Below are 18,034 nucleotides of genomic sequence, written 5' to 3' on the forward strand. Positions count from 1 at the left end.
AGTTCTTGTCACAAGAAAACAAAAAATCTGTGTGTGGTGATGGATGTTAACGAGATTTACCGTACTGATCACTTTACAATATTCACATATATCAAATCATTTTGTTGTACACCTAACATGAATACAATGTAATATGGCAATTATATCTCAATTTTTTAAAAAAGATAAATCAACACGACTATGCACAGGAATCATGGGAAGACACAAAGTTATTTTACACCCTTCCCCTCAAGCCAGTCTAAGGATACCCACATTCCATGTGTCATTGTTTACCCACACTTATTGATAGTGCCTTTTTTATGTGCAGCTCTTTGACTTTTCTTTTTCTTTTTTAAGATTTTATTTATTTATTCATGAGAGACACAGAGAGAGAGAGGGAGAGACAGAGGCAGAGGGAGAAGCAGGCTGCCCATGGGGAGCCCAATGAGAGATTTGATCCCAGGACCCCGGGATCAGGATCTGAGCTGAAGACAAATGCTCAACCACTGAGCAACCCAGGTGCCCTGCTCTTTGACTTTTTAAACTAGGTTCTTGAGAGGCCAGAACACAGACTGCACTGGAAAACAGAAATAAGCGTGGAACAAAAACCCTTCAGTGAGAAAGTTTTTTAGATTTCTACAAAATGACTCTGCATCGACTCCACCATCACCCACTTCTTCATCTAGGTGCAATCATCAATCCAGATACCGTCATTTCTGGAAAAAAAAAAAATACTGTGGCAAGAAACAAAGGAAGCCCGACAGCCATGAAGCCAGCCTCCCACCAAGTTAGTAACAGAATGTCTTGGTGGGAGGGAGAAGGCACCAAACAGAGACTTTGCTGGGCCCAAAGGTATGCCGTGGAAGAAGAAGAACCTTAAGCAGACTCCCTCTTCTGAGAACATGAGCCCCCAAACTAGTTCTGAGCATGCCAAGCCTCTTGTGCTGGACCGGGTTTGTGATGCAAGATCTTGCTGCCTGGCAACAAGTGCAGCACTAAACAAACTTCTACACAACACAATAAAATGTGATTGGTTCCCCCGTGGGCAATATAATAGCACCGGTTAACTGCTTAGGGTTTAAATAAAGAGGCAAAGTAAAACTATGGGTTCAGTTCATAGTATCAGCACAGACTCGCCGACCAACTTGTTTCATTTCTTCCCCAATGCCACTAATCAACTGACAATATAACATTTGGTTCCCGGTCTATAAAAGCACTTTCAATTTTAATGACAATGTGCACATTTAGTTTGTTTTCAGAAGCAACTCCAAGACATTGGAGGAATGACAGAAGGGGTGGGGGAGGCAGAAGAAATCGACCGAATAGACTCAAATAATGGAGACGATTTTTACAGGCCAGGTACCTAAAAGTGAGGGATTCAAAATAATGTTATTTGTTAGCACATGGCTTCTGTGACTAGCTAACCATAATTTTTTCCTTGCCTGAATTCCCAAGTTGGTTTCATAGAAGGCTTTATTGTAGTCTCAGAGCATTGTTTTGCATTAATTTCTATGACAAGAAACCCAAAACACATGGTGCCGAGAGTAACAAAACAGAGTTAGGGAAACGGTCATGACTTGGCACAAAGTGTGACAAGCTGTAAAAAAGGGAATGTTTCAATATCTGAAGTGGTGTTGACTTCCTATGAACAACCTTTTCTCTTCTAAACAGTATCATATTCTTTTCAAGCACATTTAGAACGCAAGTCAAGCTGTGTTTTATTTTTGATTATAATAAACACAGTCAGTTTACTATAACAAAGACATACTAGTGGTGACCAGTTGAAAGCCAAAGTACAACACCATAAGCTGGGCAGGGGGGTGGGGTGGCGGGGCCTCGGGGGTGGGTAGTCCACAGATAAAATAAAAGAGCAGCCGTCTGGAAAGTTCTCTAAAAGAACATAAAAAGGCAGTGTTTTCTTATGAGACTAACACAGAATGCCAAAATATCTAGCTGGGCTCTTTTTTTGTTGTCACTTATGGCAATTTGTAACTAAAAATAGCAAATCCTTCAAAATATTGGGCTCTCATATTTGTTTTTTTTAATCTCCATAAAACTCAAAAACTTTGTGCACTGCTTTAAATCGTAACACTATTTCTTATGTAAGACTCATCTACATAGCAGCTTATTACATTTGTGTCAGTACTAATCAAACTGTTTTCTTAAAAGGATCATTTAAAAATGTTTATAGAAATAGCTGAAAAGGATTAAGAAGTACAAACTTTCAGTTGTAAAATAAGTCATGGGGTTGCAAAGCACAGCATGGGAATATAGTCAATAATATTATAAGGATGTTGTATGGTGACCACACTTATTGTATTGAACATAGCTTAATGTATAGAATTGTCTGTACACTTGAAATTATTATAACATTGTGTGTCAATTGTACTTCAGTTAAAAAAAGTTAATAATTTTGTATGTATTTAGATTATTGACAAAGTGTGAAATAGCTCACAATAAAATGGTTACAAATAAAGTTTATAAAGCATTCATGATTAAATTGAATTCCTGATTTCAAATTTATTAGGAAATAACATAAATCACCTTACCATTTCTTGAACTAATGATTTTTCATAATCAAGCTCACATAGTAATCTGTCTCTACCATCCATTAGCTAAAAGAGAAGAATATTATATTTTGATTAAAGAAAAGAACAGAATACCTAAAAGAATACCTAAAATTTCTCCTCAGTAGAATAGAACAACACATATTTTGATTTTAAACATGAGAAAAGCAGATCCTAATATGATTTTAAAAATTTAAATATCTGTAGATTATCATGTAACAGTAATACATTATATATTACTGTATTTTACTAGAACAACAAGCAAAATATACACAGGAAATGCCAATTTATTGACAATCTTCCTCACCCTATACCAACAAAATGTGATGTTGATATATAATAAAGCAAGTATAGTGTATCAAGAAAAGCACTTTTGCTTTCCTCTTTATAGGACCCATTCTTTTATTTTAGATTTTTGTGTTGTATTTCTATGCACATCAAACTCTATGCCAACTGAAAACAATCATACACTGCATAGCCCCTGCACTCCTATGACTTGCCTTGGTATCTTCAATGATTACTTGCCATTCATGTATTATATATAATAATAATCAGTGTTATATACACTGATAAAATTCAAACCTTGGTTTTGACATCCATTCAATTAGTCCGTACATTCATGATTTAATACACATGTGTGGAACACCTTTTAGATGCCAGGCATTTTGTTACTCTAGAGAGGTACAGAAGTGAAGTAGAACAGATCCCTTCCTCTGAAGCATCTAGGTCTGGTAGGAGAGCAATGTGAAAAAATGACTGTAATACATTAGTAAATATGTTAATAAATCAAATTTTCAGGTGGCCAAAAAGCATAAAGAGCCACAAATCCCGGCAACCATAGTTATAATAAGATATAATAGGAGAAGTACATTTTGACAATGGTCTTGAGGGCTACTGGGAATGCAACCAGTTGGAGAAGGAAGAAGGCAGTGGAAACAGCAAACAAAATAGCACAACAACTGCAGGGGAGTATGAAGTCATGGAGGAATTGGGGAGGGCTTGGTGCTATGGGACCCCTGGATGCAGAGAGACAGCAGTGGCAGGAAAGGAAAGGAGGAGGGTCGGGTGACAATATGAGAGGCCTCACTCTCCACAATCAGGGGTGGAAGGCAGGATGATACAATGAGGAACATAAGTGTGTTCAAATCGAAGCTCTGCTCCTTATTAGCCGTGTGGGTAAACTAAGTCGGCTTCAAGCCTTAGTTTTCTTCTCTGTAAAATTAAGATAGTAAAATCTATTTATTTTTTTTTAGTAGTAAAATCTATTTTAAAGAATTCTTTCAGAAAGAATTTAACTGTTTCTGGCATATGAAAATACCCCGGTGTATTTTTGGGTGGTCTGATTTTATACTGTAGACAATGGGAAACCATTGAAGGTTTTAGCACGTGCAATTAGGGTATGACACACTACAGCAGAGTGTGGAAGCTTGATTTGAAAAGGGATGAGGGTGGAAACAGGAAAATGAAGTTAGAATCTATGGAAATGATGACAGCCCCGACCAAGTCTGTAGCAATGTTGTGACAGAGAAGGGGGATTTGAGATACACTGTGGAAGGAGAACCTACAGATTGGGCGACCAAATAGATACGAGGCATAAAGGAGAGAGTAGAGAATGACCCTGGATTTCTCATCTGTTCTTTGGGATGTATGGCAATGTCATTCATTTAAGTGGGGAAACACAGCAGAGTCCAGATTCAGGGGGCAATAAGGTCAAGTTTTGACAGTGATTTGATGAATAGGTAGCGCATTTTTTCAGCAAATGTTTTTAAGGGCTGATGACTAAGAATTTAGAGATAAACAAGACAGTTTCTGACCTTAAGAGAGCAAATAGTCCCAGGTATACAGGGCCACAGAAGGAGCTTCTAATTACCATAGGAAATGGATGGGGCTGTCAAAGAGCATGTGACATTGAAATTAAGGATGAGAACAGAACTGAAACTATAGACGTGGCGTTCAGAGAAATCATAAAGCAGGAAGGAAGTTTGGAAGTCACTGGTAAACAAGTGTGCCAGTTATGGGAGAGGCTGAGGTCAACGAGAGAGAAAAGAAGGAAGATCAAGGATAAATAGAATTCCCAAGAATAGCATTCAAGTGGAAAAATTGAGCAGAGAAGTCACAGAGAATTGACAGATATTGCTTGGAAGGAATGAAGAACCACGTGAAGAATCAGAAGTGAGCATTGCTGTAGAAGACTCTATGATAGGGCAGGCAGGCCTTCCATATACAGCAGAAAATTCAGGAAGGAAAAAACCTAAAAAGAATTGAAGGCAGGATGCCTGAGTATCTCAGTGGTTGAGCATCTGCCCTTGACTCACGTCGTGATCCCGGGGTCCTGGGATTGAGTCCCGCATTGGGCTCCTCGCCAGGAGCCTGCTTCTCCCTCTGCCTAGCCTCTCTCTGTGTGTCTCTCATGAATAAATAAAATCTTTAAAAAAAAAAAAAAAGGATTGAAGGCAATAGGAATCTCACTGTGACCTTATACACAAGAAAAACTAGCATCGGGGGAGCGAAAAGGGGTTTGGTAAGCACAGATTTATTTTAAATAACATTTGGAATATAGTAAATGGCAATGGGTGATTAGAGTCAATGGATACCACCAAGACAATGGTTTCACTATATCTGTAGGCTACAGTGAAAATTTTAAAGGTATTAGAGAGAAAGGGGTGATGAAGAAAGTTCCAGAAGAGGAGGAAGGAAGAGATGAGTCAGGGCAAAGAAGAAGGATCCTCTTTGGATAAAAAGGAGTTAGTTAGTAAGGCTAGGTAAGCTAAGTGACAGAGTAAAAGTGGAAGGAATTGTTTGTGCATCCTTTCAGGCAAAGCTAGACATCTCTTCTCTATGTACATACTGCTATTACAGTCCACATACACAGCCCAAGGGTTTTTGTCTCTCGTCCTAGACTTAATCTGCTCCACAGCAGGCCATGCGTGTGTGTGCACGTGTGTATGTATGTGTGTGTATGTCTGTCTGTAATTTTTGTATCTCAGCACTAGCACACTGCTTGGCACTAAAAGGCACCTAGTAAACATCGCTGAATTAACTGATGTAGTGGAGGCTATTGGAAACCAAACCAGTAAATATCAGCTCTCATTTGCTCAACAAGTCCTAATGTGCTTTCCAGTTGACAAAGCACTTTGACTCCCATTATCCCAATATATCCTCACAGTTAGGCCTGTGAAAGACAGAAAGAGGGAGAAGGCACTGGCCCAAGGGACCACAGTGGCAGAAATGGAAGGGGAACCCGAGGTTCTGGGTTCCTTCTGTTCAATACCAAACTGTACCTATTTTCAATGTGTCCATGGAGGTTCAGTACATATAAAGAAAAAAAGAAAAGAGAAAGGATTTTTTAAATGATCAAACGGACTAGGGATCTGCTATATTTGCTAAAGAGAGCTGTGAATTAAAAACAGGGGATTCCTGGGTGACTTAGCGGTTTGGCGCCTGCCTTCTGCCCAGGGCATGATCCTGGAGTCCCGGGATCGAGTCCCACTTCGGGCTCCCTACATGGAGCCTACTTCTCCCTCTGCCTGTGTCTCTGCCTCTCTCTCTCTCTCTCTCTCTGTCTCTCATGAATAAATAAATAAAGTCTTTAAAAAAACATGGTATAAGTTATATATAATTTTGAATTTTAGAGTAGTCTTGCTAAAAAAGGTAAAAGAAACAGGCGAAATTAATTTTAATAATATATTTTGTTTATCCAAATATACATTCAAAATGTTATCATCTCAATGTGTAATAATTAATCTTAAAAATCATTGCTGAGATATTTCACTTAAGCTAAGTCTTTGAAGCACATCTCAATTTGGGGACTGAAATTTCATTGGAAATACTTTATCTGTATTTAGACTGCATAAGAATTACAGAGCAACAAGTAGATTCACATACCAAGTTATTTAAAATATACACAAAGGTTTTCCAATAAACTGAAACAAGTATCAGTTTTTACATTTAAATTTTAAAAATTAAAATTAAATATAATTAAAAATTGAGTTCCTCAGTTGCACTAGACACAATTCATGTGTTCAGCCAGCCATAGGGGGCTACCACCGGGCAGTGCAGACCTAAGGCAGTTGAGGAAACACTTAACTGAAATATTTAAGCTCACACAGGGCTTGACTGGTCATTCGAAGGGGCATGTTTCTTTCTAATCGGCGGCTTAGTGGTCAGATTTTTTGCTCTAATTTCTTGTGCTCTTTCCAGAGAAGAGTAAGCTTACACGACTCATCCCTACAAGTGACTGGATAGATCGAACAGTTTTAGAAACACTTAAACTGTGATAATTCCTTAGAGGTTGAGACTAGGAAGCTGCGACTTCATTTTCAACCTAGACATTGATGCCAGGAAGGTGAAACTTATCTGTCCACAGACTCTGGTTTTCTCTGTAAGGATGGGACTTGTGTTGTCACCACTGCAAATAGAATGAAGCACAAGAATATGAACTTGCTCTGCAAATCCATGATGATTTTGCTTATCAGAGAAAACCTCTCTCAACTCTGACCCTTTATGTAACCAATTCTCTAAAAATTAGTTCTTAAGAGTTAATTTTATCGAAAACCTAAGAATACTCTGAACTGTAAAAATGGGATGAAATTTGGACCTCAACTGACGCACAGGTGGCTGTCGGTTGGGCTCTGGAAACGGGGCTTGTGTGACTGAGGGATGGCATGTTTAATTAAAACTGACTGTTACCCAGTTTTTAAATTACTTTTCATTTTAAGGGGCACCTGGGTGGCTCAGTGGTTGAACGTCTGCCTTTGGCTCAGGTCATGATCGAGTCCCACATCGGGCTCTCCACAGGGAGCCTGCTTCTCCCTGTGCCTATGTCTCTGCCTGTCTCTCTGTGTCTCTCATGAATAAATAAAAATAAAACCTTAAAAGCATTTTTTTTTTCATTTTAAAACTGACACTCGATTCAGTTAGTGGAAAGTATTTATGTTTATTTGGAACAATTCAAAGATGCAAATACACCTTTTCACCTGTAAATCTCAGGAACTCTAAACACATTCTCATTCTATGAGTCACTCAAAGAGCATTGGTCAGTGTGCCAGGCTCTGTGCTCAGTGCTGGGAATATACCAGAAACAGAGATGATAGCGTCTCTGCTCTCCTGAGGCTTGCAGTACAGCAGGGAAGATTGATTATCACTAAAAATATGTTGATGGCTATGATGGGACAGTAAAGGGAGCTAAGGAAGCCCGAAGCAGGGGTGCCCGACCTGTGCGGGGGGCATAAGTGCTGTGGTCCCACTGGCCCAGATGCACTAGGTGATCTTGGCCTTGCTGATACGAAAAGAATTCCTGTCCTAAGTACAGATTTCCCACATAACATAGCCCAGCTTGTGTGCAAACAGAAAAATGAACATGAAGCTACGTGTGGGCTGAAAAAAAGAATGTTCATTCTTAATAACAGGATTTTTCCACAAGCACATCTCAGGAGCTCCTGTGCCATCGAACTTCAGTTCCTTACGGTCAACGAGGCAGACGCTCAGTTATCCCAAGTAAAAGAAGTATCTGTACGTTAATTCATTTTCAGGATGAAATCCTTATTTACTGCCAAAGAGCCTACCCAAATTTCGGGAGAGATTAAATATGGAAATGGACTTTCCCCTACACCCCAAGACGATCGGGACCCACCGTTATTCCATCAGTTCTGCTGATATTTCAGTGTAAAAGAGTCATTCGCCAATGTATAAAGTTACAGTACCTTTTGAATGGTTTTATGATTCTTTTCTGCCGTCTCTTTCAGACTTATAATTTCATCTTCTGTAAACAAAAGGAGAGAGAGGCCAACCATGAAATTACAAGCTTACGGCCCTGTATTCAAACTCCCTGCTTCAGGGCAGGCTGTACACTGCTGGCAGGCATGGTGGACGCAAGTCCTAGCAGGACTGTGACCTTCACAACTGCCCTTGACATTCACAGCCTTCTTCCTGCTGTTCAGACGGCTGGTCAGATAGGGATTAAGAACTAAGTTCAAGATCCAAGTGTGGCTGAGGGCTGAAAGCTTTTCATCAATACTAGCAAAGGACATTTTTGCTGTTAGTTACAGCGGATACAAAGTGCTTTAGCAGGTGGCACTTGATGACTCAGTAAGAGCTACGAAAACTGGAAAAAGCATTATTACACCACTCTAGAAGGGAAATGAAACTACACTGGCATGGTATAATTTATATTCAAGAGATACTGTAATATATCTGATTTTATTGATATTTTGCTATAAGTTTTTTTTAATCATTTGTTCATTGCTTTTCATAAGTGCAGGTTAAGGGGATCATTATATAATTCTCAGAAATACAAAGATAACAACAGTAAGTGAAAAGATGCTTTAGAGCACTCTAACTTTGGTGATTTCTTTTCTTTTCTTTTTTTACTTTGGTGATTTCAATGTGACTTTTACCATTTATATGGTATGTAAAACTGGGAAGGGTTATAAAGCATACACATGAAAATGTATATTATAGGATTATATCCAAAATTGAAGATAATTCCGGAGTAGTAAGTAGTGGCATATTTTTCTGAAGGGCTAACTCTCCACAAAGCAGACCCCGATATGTGTGCTTAAGTATTTAAAGGTTATAAATTTTAGATAATCAAACCAGCACATGCAACAGAAGTCAGCAAAAGTTTCTATCTGTTTATAACATTTCTAAGTGAAATGGAGCACTGCTTAGCACATTTTTCAAAGGTCAATGCTTGTCTTGGGGGGAAAACACCAGCTTGAGTAGAATGGCATGGGCTCAAGAATATAACCACAAATAAACTCTCTTTCCCAGGCAAGGAATGCTGTCTTAAATGAAAGTCCAAGTTGGCTAGCAAGCTGATCTTACAAATGTACATAACCAAGCAAAAAAACGTATCTTTGGTAAAGACAGACACCGCTAAGGATTTTATGAAGCGCCCGATGCATAGGTTTTTCTCAAAGATGACTGTAAAATGTTACCTAATACTGAATTTTCCTTGAGGTTGAGTCGGATTGCTTCTTCCAGTTCTGAAATGATTTGAAGCAGTCTCTCGTTGGCTACTTTGTACTCCAAATTTTCCCTCTCCAGGGTCGTCTCTCTGGCAAAAGCGTCCTGAAAGATGGGGAATTCCGTCTTTCTAAGCAGAGAGCCAAGGATTTAAATATGCAACACAAGACAATACAGATACAGAAGGGCTATCATATAATTTTCTGAATTCTATTACACACTTATAATATGAATAGTAAAAAGGAAGGAGATTAAATAGAGCTTGCTGGAAGAAAGGCTGCAGTACATTCTGTACAAAGACCACAGCACATGGGGACATTTTATTGACAGGAATAATGCATATCATACTGTTTGTGTGCCCTCATCATTCAGGTCAATTCATTACGGAGGCTGTGTCCGGGGAGGCAGCTGGGGCCCCTCCACCCACACTTCCCCCTGTGTGTGTCTGAAGTGCTGTCCGCCTGTAACTAGGCAGGCCGGGGAGACCAGGACGGGCAGCGCCAGGGGGTGGCAAAGTGCATGGCTAAGGAGGGGGGGCTTGTTGCCTTTGTGGCATTTCCCAGTGTCAGTGCTGCCAGTGTCATGAGGAGCACATCACATGTCAAAATGGTGACGTTTTCAGGCTGGGAGCCGCATGGAGTCCATCAGGCACACGGATATCCACACAGTTGGTTTTCTGCTTGGTGGAGGAGCCACCCAGAGGCAATTCATATTCTGAACATTAACATGGCTTTGCATGCCTGTCACACTGGGGACTGTGCAGGCGTTTAATGCTATTGAAGACTTCGGTTTAAATCTCTATGCAAACAGCGATTACCTTGTAAGAAGGTTTCAGGATAACTTACAACAAAAGACTTTAAAGTTATAGTTTTAGTAAAGCAAACTCATTTACATTTTTATTATGTGCGTCTTTTGTTTAAATCTTGCCATGTCCATTATGGGAGAGGCTTTTTCTTGCGCAATAGAAGCTTATTGGGACAGCTACTCTTCCTTTCTTCTTCTTCTTCTTGTCTGTTTCAAAGCTTTTGAAAAACATCTGAATATACTCACTTATGGCTGTCTAGATTTTACTGCCAAACTTTAAAAAAAAAATTAAGATGTAATGGACTGGGCGAAGCTGGGGAAGAACTTTTTACTTCATGAGGGTAAAATATTAAATGATTATGCAATCTCAAAATATTAAGAAGTAGGCTTACGAGTCATCATATTATTATGCTAAAAGAGACCGAAGGTTCTATATGCCTTGCTCCAAAATTCATATGGATAACAGAAATACTTTTGAATTTTAATCTTCAGGTGAATGATAACATATTCTTTCTGCAGCGATGTCATGATGGCTAACACACAAGAATGAAATCTTCCCTCAAAAACAAAATCTTTCTTCCCAATATACTGGGTTCCTTTTCGAGTCATGTTTTTATTTAACTTTAGAGATATCCAAAAGCAAAGTATTAAAATGTTTTACTCTGGGACCATTACGGCTCAAAAGAAAAATAAGTGGCTACAATTTTGGCAGTGCATTTAATAAACCCAGTACGTTCAACAGGAAGCCACATACTAATGAAGTCAGTTATATCAGAGGGAATTTTTAAAATAGTGTTAAGTTTTGCACTAAACCCAACACAAATCTTCATGATTGTGAGCCACCATTTCATTTAAATTATTTGAGTCCAACTCATTCTTAACTAATGAGTTAATAAGAGTTAATAAACAACACTGTTTTAATAAAGGAAGAATCCCAGGCATTAACTTCTAGTCTCACCATGGCTCCATTTGGAATCATCACAGAATGTACTTATAGACTAAAAAGGGATTTTTAAGCAAACAGGCCAACAAGCCAACAAGCAAGCAAGCAAGCAAGCAAACAAACATTTGTCTCCAAAGGCTTAAGCACACATTTTGTAACTAGCAGAACATGAAAACTCACAGTGGATAACATGAGCACTCGTTATCATCTACAAAACAAGAACTATTTGAATTAATCACACCAAGTGTAAAATGTGTAAGTGGTAACAGCTAATACCTCAGTGCATTTCCTAAAACTCTCGTATAAAATCAAGAAACAAGGAAAGCACATTGGACTGGAGGGTTTCTCTTCTTCCTACCCATCCACAGCCCCTGTTCTTGTGAGTTAATCTTTACCTCTGTCCCCACCATCTGTCAGCTGCAGGAACTGCACGTAATTAACTATTCAGACTCCCACAGCAATGAGGACACTCATTAGCAAAATGAACAAAGGGATAGTTCTGGGCTGCCACGGTCATCTGTTACACTCTGAGTGGCAGGTTTTGTGGTGGTGTTCCTCCTACCATCTGCCCACGCTACGAGTTTTGGCTTATGTAAACCATGAGGCTTCTTTAAAATAAACTGTGTTAATAAAACCGAGGTTAAGAAGGACAGAGATCATTAAAAGGTGGTTAGCTAGATGTGGCTATTTAAAGCCGCATTGTAGTCACGGAGAGGTTGTGTGTGATCCATGATCAATCTGGGATTTTAAGTTTATAAAGGAACCCGCCAGTGTCAAGTGTTTCTATCATGTTGTGAAAACGAGGACGTCATGGGGTGGCTCGTGTACTGTTTCTCTGGTGAACATTTGCAAGGTGTGCAGAGACGCTTTCTCCAGTTCCAGAATCCTAAACAGATCTTGAAAGCATCATTTTTGAAGACTGGTGTACTGTAGAACCTCACTACTCAAAGTGTGGTCCCCAGACCAGGAGCCTCAGCATCACCCAGGAGCTTATGGGAAAGACAAAATCACAGGCCCCAGCCCAGGCCTCCTGTCAGAATCTGGATCTTAACAAAAGCTGCGGGGGATCCATATGCACAATAAAGTCTGAGGAGTACTATTTAGAGACCTGCATGTGCCTCTCAGCAGTCTCCCTTCTGCAATATTGGTGTCTCAATTCTGCAGGCTCCCCGTACAGTACTCGGACATCTCAATTTGATGCTGGGGGGGGGGGTGCAGTGGGGTTCTGATGCATGCCCATGTTGCATGATAGTCATGGAGAAGAGCAGGTGCTTTCCCAGTGAGTGACAGCCAGGAAAGTGGCACACTGGGGCAGAGCAGCCCTGCAGAGCTGCCACTTTTGAATGACAGCTCTGTTTCAGAGCTGTCAGCAACAAGCAGTCATGTTCACTTCTGGGGGTGGGGAGTGGGGGGGTGACAGTTGCACAGCTCATTTTGTTAGGGTAAGAAAAAAAATGAAGTCTTTTCAAAACGACAACCCCCACTGCAGTTAAAAACACATGCATGTGTGCGAGCATACACCCACATACATGTGCACACACTCTGACAGGTCCCGTAGCAATCAGTCTTCAGGGGGATTTATCAGGGGACAGCACGACGTCCTGATAACTACAGTGGCATGCAGTTAAGTCTCGATGGTTTCCTGCAGAACGAAACCGGAAAAGATGCTCAGTCCTTGAATGACGTTGCTCAGAAGAATATTCGACATCAATCCTGGAGAGATGAGGCTTCTGTAACTCCAAGAGCCCCCTTCCTGATTTCCATTTTGTTATAAATATGACTTCGGCTAGCTGTTTATTAAAGTTTTCCTTTGTGATCACATTCTTGTCAAATTTTTCTCAAAAGCAATTCGAGAGATATTATGACTGCTTATGAACTATAAACTATTTATGTAATTTGACAGTAAGAATGAACAAGAGTGATTCCCTATTGCTTATTCAGCTTGCTTATTTCAAGTTGTCTCAAGTTTATCTCCACTGCCACTTTGAAATTTTCCAATTGATCCTCCAGATTCTGTTTTCCAGATCTAAGCTCAGACGCTGGATATGGCAAGCTTTTCTATACCACCAGAGGGAGCAGTTGTCTAACATGAAATTTCAAATTTAAAAAGCTCTCTTCCAGAACTTCATTCAGTGGCAAGGAGTTTTAGGAAATCTTCTTAGAGGATTGAGAAGGAAAATATTCTCCATAGGTTTGTTTTATATAACTCATGACTGGTTTTGTGGCATTCATGTCTATGTTTCTGAAATGCACACCAGGCCCAGCTGCTCTACACTGCCCTCGATCAAGGTGGGAGGCCAGCACCAGACGTTGTACTGGGGTCCTAGGGAGTGGGGAGAAATGTATACTTCTAGTTAATCAGGAGTATTTCACCTCTGTCAAATTTTAGGGTACTTATAGAAATTGTGACGTGGTCTCCCTGGGGACAGGTTGTGAGAAGGATGCCTGTTGTATTGACTGCGAATTGCTCTGAGTTCTTTGAAGAAAGGTAAGTATATAAATCCTAGATTATCATTATGAGGAAATACACGAGTCCTTATGATCATCTACTTGACTTTCCATGGAATGCTCTGAACAGACCTCAGGACTTGTTGAGACCATCCGGATTTGGTAATTGAGCACCTTACACTACCATATGAGGTCTATCTTGTAATGTTTACATCTCTAAGTGTTCTTAGCCTGTTAACTGTTCTGACACCTGGGGGTGGAGGATGGAAGGAGAGTGAGGATGGGTGGTAGCTTTGTGAGCACAAGGAGGGGGCTCCACCCTGTTCTTAGTATAAGTGGGATGTTCTCTGGCTCAGGAAGCCACCTGATCATTCTCCTATACTTTGTCCCCAGGGAGACCACGTCTCAATTTCTATAAACACCCTAAAATTTGATTTGATTGAGGTGAGATTAACAGCCAAACCTATTACAGTTTTTTTAGTCTTTTCTACTAAATTGTCTCCGAAAAAAATAAGACTAGATTTAGACCCAGGAAAAGGTTAAGGTAAAGTGAGTACAAAAACTAGATGTGCCTCCTCCAAAGCGATCAGAACATGTAAAAAGAATTAATATTCAATTTTATTACATCTATGCTACAAACACTTCAGACTACATGACTTAGGAAATACTCAGGTGTTTTTATTTTTTTAGGCCCTAAGGAATTCTTATAGATTATACAAAGCAAACACTTCTTCACCAATCAGTAAACAAAATCCTGCAGGATGATACAAGTGCACTTCCTTATCTCCTCTATAGTTGGAAGTTTTAAGTAAGAATATTAATGTGGGACTTTGGTAAACTATAGATTGCACTTAAAGGCACCAGCAAAGCAGAAGTGTTTCTTCCTCGTGTTAACATTTGGATGTATAACTTTTCACAGCTTTTCTGTGCATATCTATGCATGTTCAATATTTGCATATGTATTAATATATTCATACATTATAATATTTACATGTGTATTAATGCATTCTTACATTATAATATAATATTAACATGTGTATTAATTTATTCATGCATTATAATATAATATAATAATATAGTCTGTTTTATTTATTTTTAAAATTTTATTAATTGATTGATTCATGAGAGACACACAGAGAGAGAGAGAGAGAGAGAGAGGCAGAGACATAGGCAGAGGGAGAAGCAGGCTCCCCGTGGGGAAGCCCGATGTGGGACTTGATCCCAGGACTCCAAGATCACACTCGGAGCAAAAGGCAGACGCTCAACTGCTGAGCCACCCAAGCATCCCAATGTAGTCTGTTCTATATATACGTATCAGTTAGTTAGTTTTGAAAATCACAACCTTGACATCTCACATAGAGCACAGAGCTCCACTTCTTTTGTGGGCTTCAGATTCAGCCGAACCGAGGTCCAGCTGACTGCTATCTTCACCATTTACTAGCTGTGTGCCGGGGCTGAGTTAACCACCCATATCTGCCTCCTCCTCTGTAAACTGAGCTAGATGAGAAGAGGTACCACTGACAAGGTATGGAGTGCCTGCCAGTTGATACTCAAAAGACTATTATTCCTCTGGCCTCTCCTCTTTGACAGGTTAGCCTCTTCTCGCTCTCTCCTTTCATTTCTGTTCCCACCAGTCCTTTGCCCAAGTCATAAACCAGCTTCTGGCTTTCCCTGAAACAAGGAGAACTGAGGGAAAACCCTCCAAGAATTTTCCCTAAAGGTCTTTCTATTCCACGGTGCTTCATGGAAGCCTCTGACTTGGAGAGATTGCTTTGTGTCTTTCAAACTGTCTAAATAGCAAAACAGGGTCGAGTCTTCAAAATTAAAACAAACGTCTATGTGTTCTTCTAGAATAGGAAAATTTTTGCAGTGGGAGATAGGTTCTTTTATTTTCTGTTATAAATAAAAGTTGAGAACAATTATATTGCTCCTATTTATAACTATTATGGGTTTTCTGGAATGTGCCATTGAGCAGAAAAGGGTTGGACTGGCTGATGTTGTGGAGAGATGCCCAAGATAGACTACTTGTATTTCCTTTATTCTTAACCCAAACTTATAGAAAGTTATAACTTTATCTACATATATTAAGATTAATTATTCATTGCTTTGAAACTCACAAGTCTTTGAAGTCTAGACTCTTCATATCGGTCTAGTTCTTCTCTTAATTCCTTAATAATCTCTTCTCTCTCCTTCAGTTTTTTTAATAAAATACTCATTTTGATCGTAGCTGATTCTTGCACAAAAGACTCTTCTTCCACCTCAAAGAATTGCTAGAGGGAGGAGCAGCATTAAAAATCAGACACTAAGTGAGGACCATCAGAAACTAGCTCATGTTTTATTTAAGCTATTGCCTTATAAGTTATTTTATTTTTGTAACTTGCACACAATTCTCAGTAAATAACTATATTTATATTGAATGATATGCTAAAGTGCCGTAGACTATAGCGCATTATTATCCTATAAAACACAAAGCATAATGTGGTATTTTAACTGCTTCAGCCACGCAAGTAATCATAGTAAACCTTAATTGTAAATTCACATCATGGTTGTGAATGCCCTACTTCAATCTTCCCAGAAAGGAAGATAGCGAAAATTTGAATATGTAAAAAGAGAAGTAAGCTTCAATGGTGCAACTCATTCCCCCAGTGGTTTGGTATAGAGATAGGAGAAAAGTATTATTTTGTTCCTTTTTTCCACAGAAAAGCTTTGCAGGCCATTAATCCAGAAAGACTATGTTTCATTTGAAAAATTAGGAATCTAAGACCAAAGCAGATGAATATGCATTAAAATAAGATTTTTTTTCTATGCAAAGCTGTGGATAATGAACCATTAGGCATAAGAAAGCAATCCTAAGAGTCTATCTGCAGAACCATTCTAAAATCATATAATTCTAACATATCATTCATTTCTCTGCATGAAAAAATGGCTATGTTTTTGCTTTTCTTAAAAAAATCGAATACGCTGTTTTTTGATAACACTAATCAAATAGAAATCAAATGAAAAAATATATTCTCAAATTGGTTGGAAATAAATTTGTATATTAGTTGATGCCATATATCATATATGGTGCTGCCCCTATTTTAATTCATTTGACATTTAATTAATTTGGCTCAGTTGGTTAAGTGTCTGACTCCTGATTTCAACTCAGGTCGTGATCTCAGAGTGGTGAGATTGAGCCCTGCCTGCATTGGGCTCTACACTGGGAGTGGAGACTGCCTAGATTCTCTTTCCTTCTCCCTCTGTCCTTTCCTTACTTGCTCTTTCTCTCAAGAAAAATTTAATTCATTTGACCTTATATTATGAGCACGTCCCATGTCATTAACATTTTACATACATGTAATTACTGATGGTTACATCACATTCTGATCTAGAGAAATGCCATTATTTATATAATCATTATAACATATATATTTTTTCAGGTTTTCATTATACTGTATCTTTATACAAACACCACTGACCACATTTCTGATCTTTTTTTCTTGGCATAGATCCCTAGAAGTAGAATTCCTGGCCAGAGCATACAAATATTTTAATGGTCTTGATTTCATTTTATAAATTTCTTTTCAAAAAGATTGTGCAGTTTACATTCTAACTTGAGGATAAGGATGTTTGTCTTACTACATTCCCTGAATCACTGTATATTTTCTGAGTCTTACTATGACTATATATGAACACAGTATTTTGTTTTTATTTTTATTTTAGTCAGCATATTTTACCTCTTTTTTTTTTTTTTTTTTTTTTAGGTAGACTACCTCTGACAGGGGGCTGGAGCTCACAACCCTGAGATCAAGAGTCACATGCTTTACTCACCCAGCCAGCCAGGCGCCTCTGAATCAGCATGTTTTGATCCCCAAAGTGAATTTTTTATATGATATTAGATATTATGCTTTGCATTTTGAAAATATCCAATTCTAATTATATGCCCTTTTACTGAGAACTCAAAATAATTTTAGAACTTCCATTGATCTATTTAGTAATCAGTTTTATTGATTAGTTTTACTATTTCCATTTGCTAGTACAAAAGCACCGTTTCTAAACATCTTGTTTTAAGCATTTGGTTGCTTCCCCATTTATAGGCAGGACTCTGAAGATCCGTGTCACAGAACCAAACAGGGAAGAAATGCTTACAAAACGAATGCTGTTACTTACTCACTTCCAGCATGTAAAACTCTCATTCTCAACCCTGCTGTATAAAACCATACTGTCCATTTTGAATTCTTTGAGAATTATAGAATTATTTGTGTTGATGTGTTTGCTGCTAATATATGTGAGCGCATGCCCATACAGGAACTACAGCAAAACCTAATCACATCTGCTAAGACACTTA

The 18,034-nt window shown here is 38.9% G+C and overlaps 1 protein-coding gene across 1 annotated transcript in view; it reads right to left on the reverse strand.

Moving 5' to 3' along the window:
• The window catches only part of C2H10orf67 (chromosome 2 C10orf67 homolog), a 140,567-nt gene that overhangs the window by 64,803 nt on the left and 57,730 nt on the right, over positions 1–18,034 (reverse strand). Inside the window, exons 5-7 of the mRNA XM_072745131.1 lie at positions 9,485–9,617; positions 8,249–8,307; positions 2,529–2,594 (exon numbers count right to left, since the gene is read on the reverse strand). Of these exons, the coding sequence (XP_072601232.1) occupies positions 2,529–2,594; positions 8,249–8,307; positions 9,485–9,617 (258 nt within the window). The remainder of the gene's footprint in view (positions 1–2,528; positions 2,595–8,248; positions 8,308–9,484; positions 9,618–18,034) is intronic.

The sequence above is a fragment of the Vulpes vulpes genome, chromosome 2 (assembly GCF_048418805.1).
Source record: "Vulpes vulpes isolate BD-2025 chromosome 2, VulVul3, whole genome shotgun sequence".
Taxonomy (NCBI): domain Eukaryota; kingdom Metazoa; phylum Chordata; class Mammalia; order Carnivora; family Canidae; genus Vulpes; species Vulpes vulpes.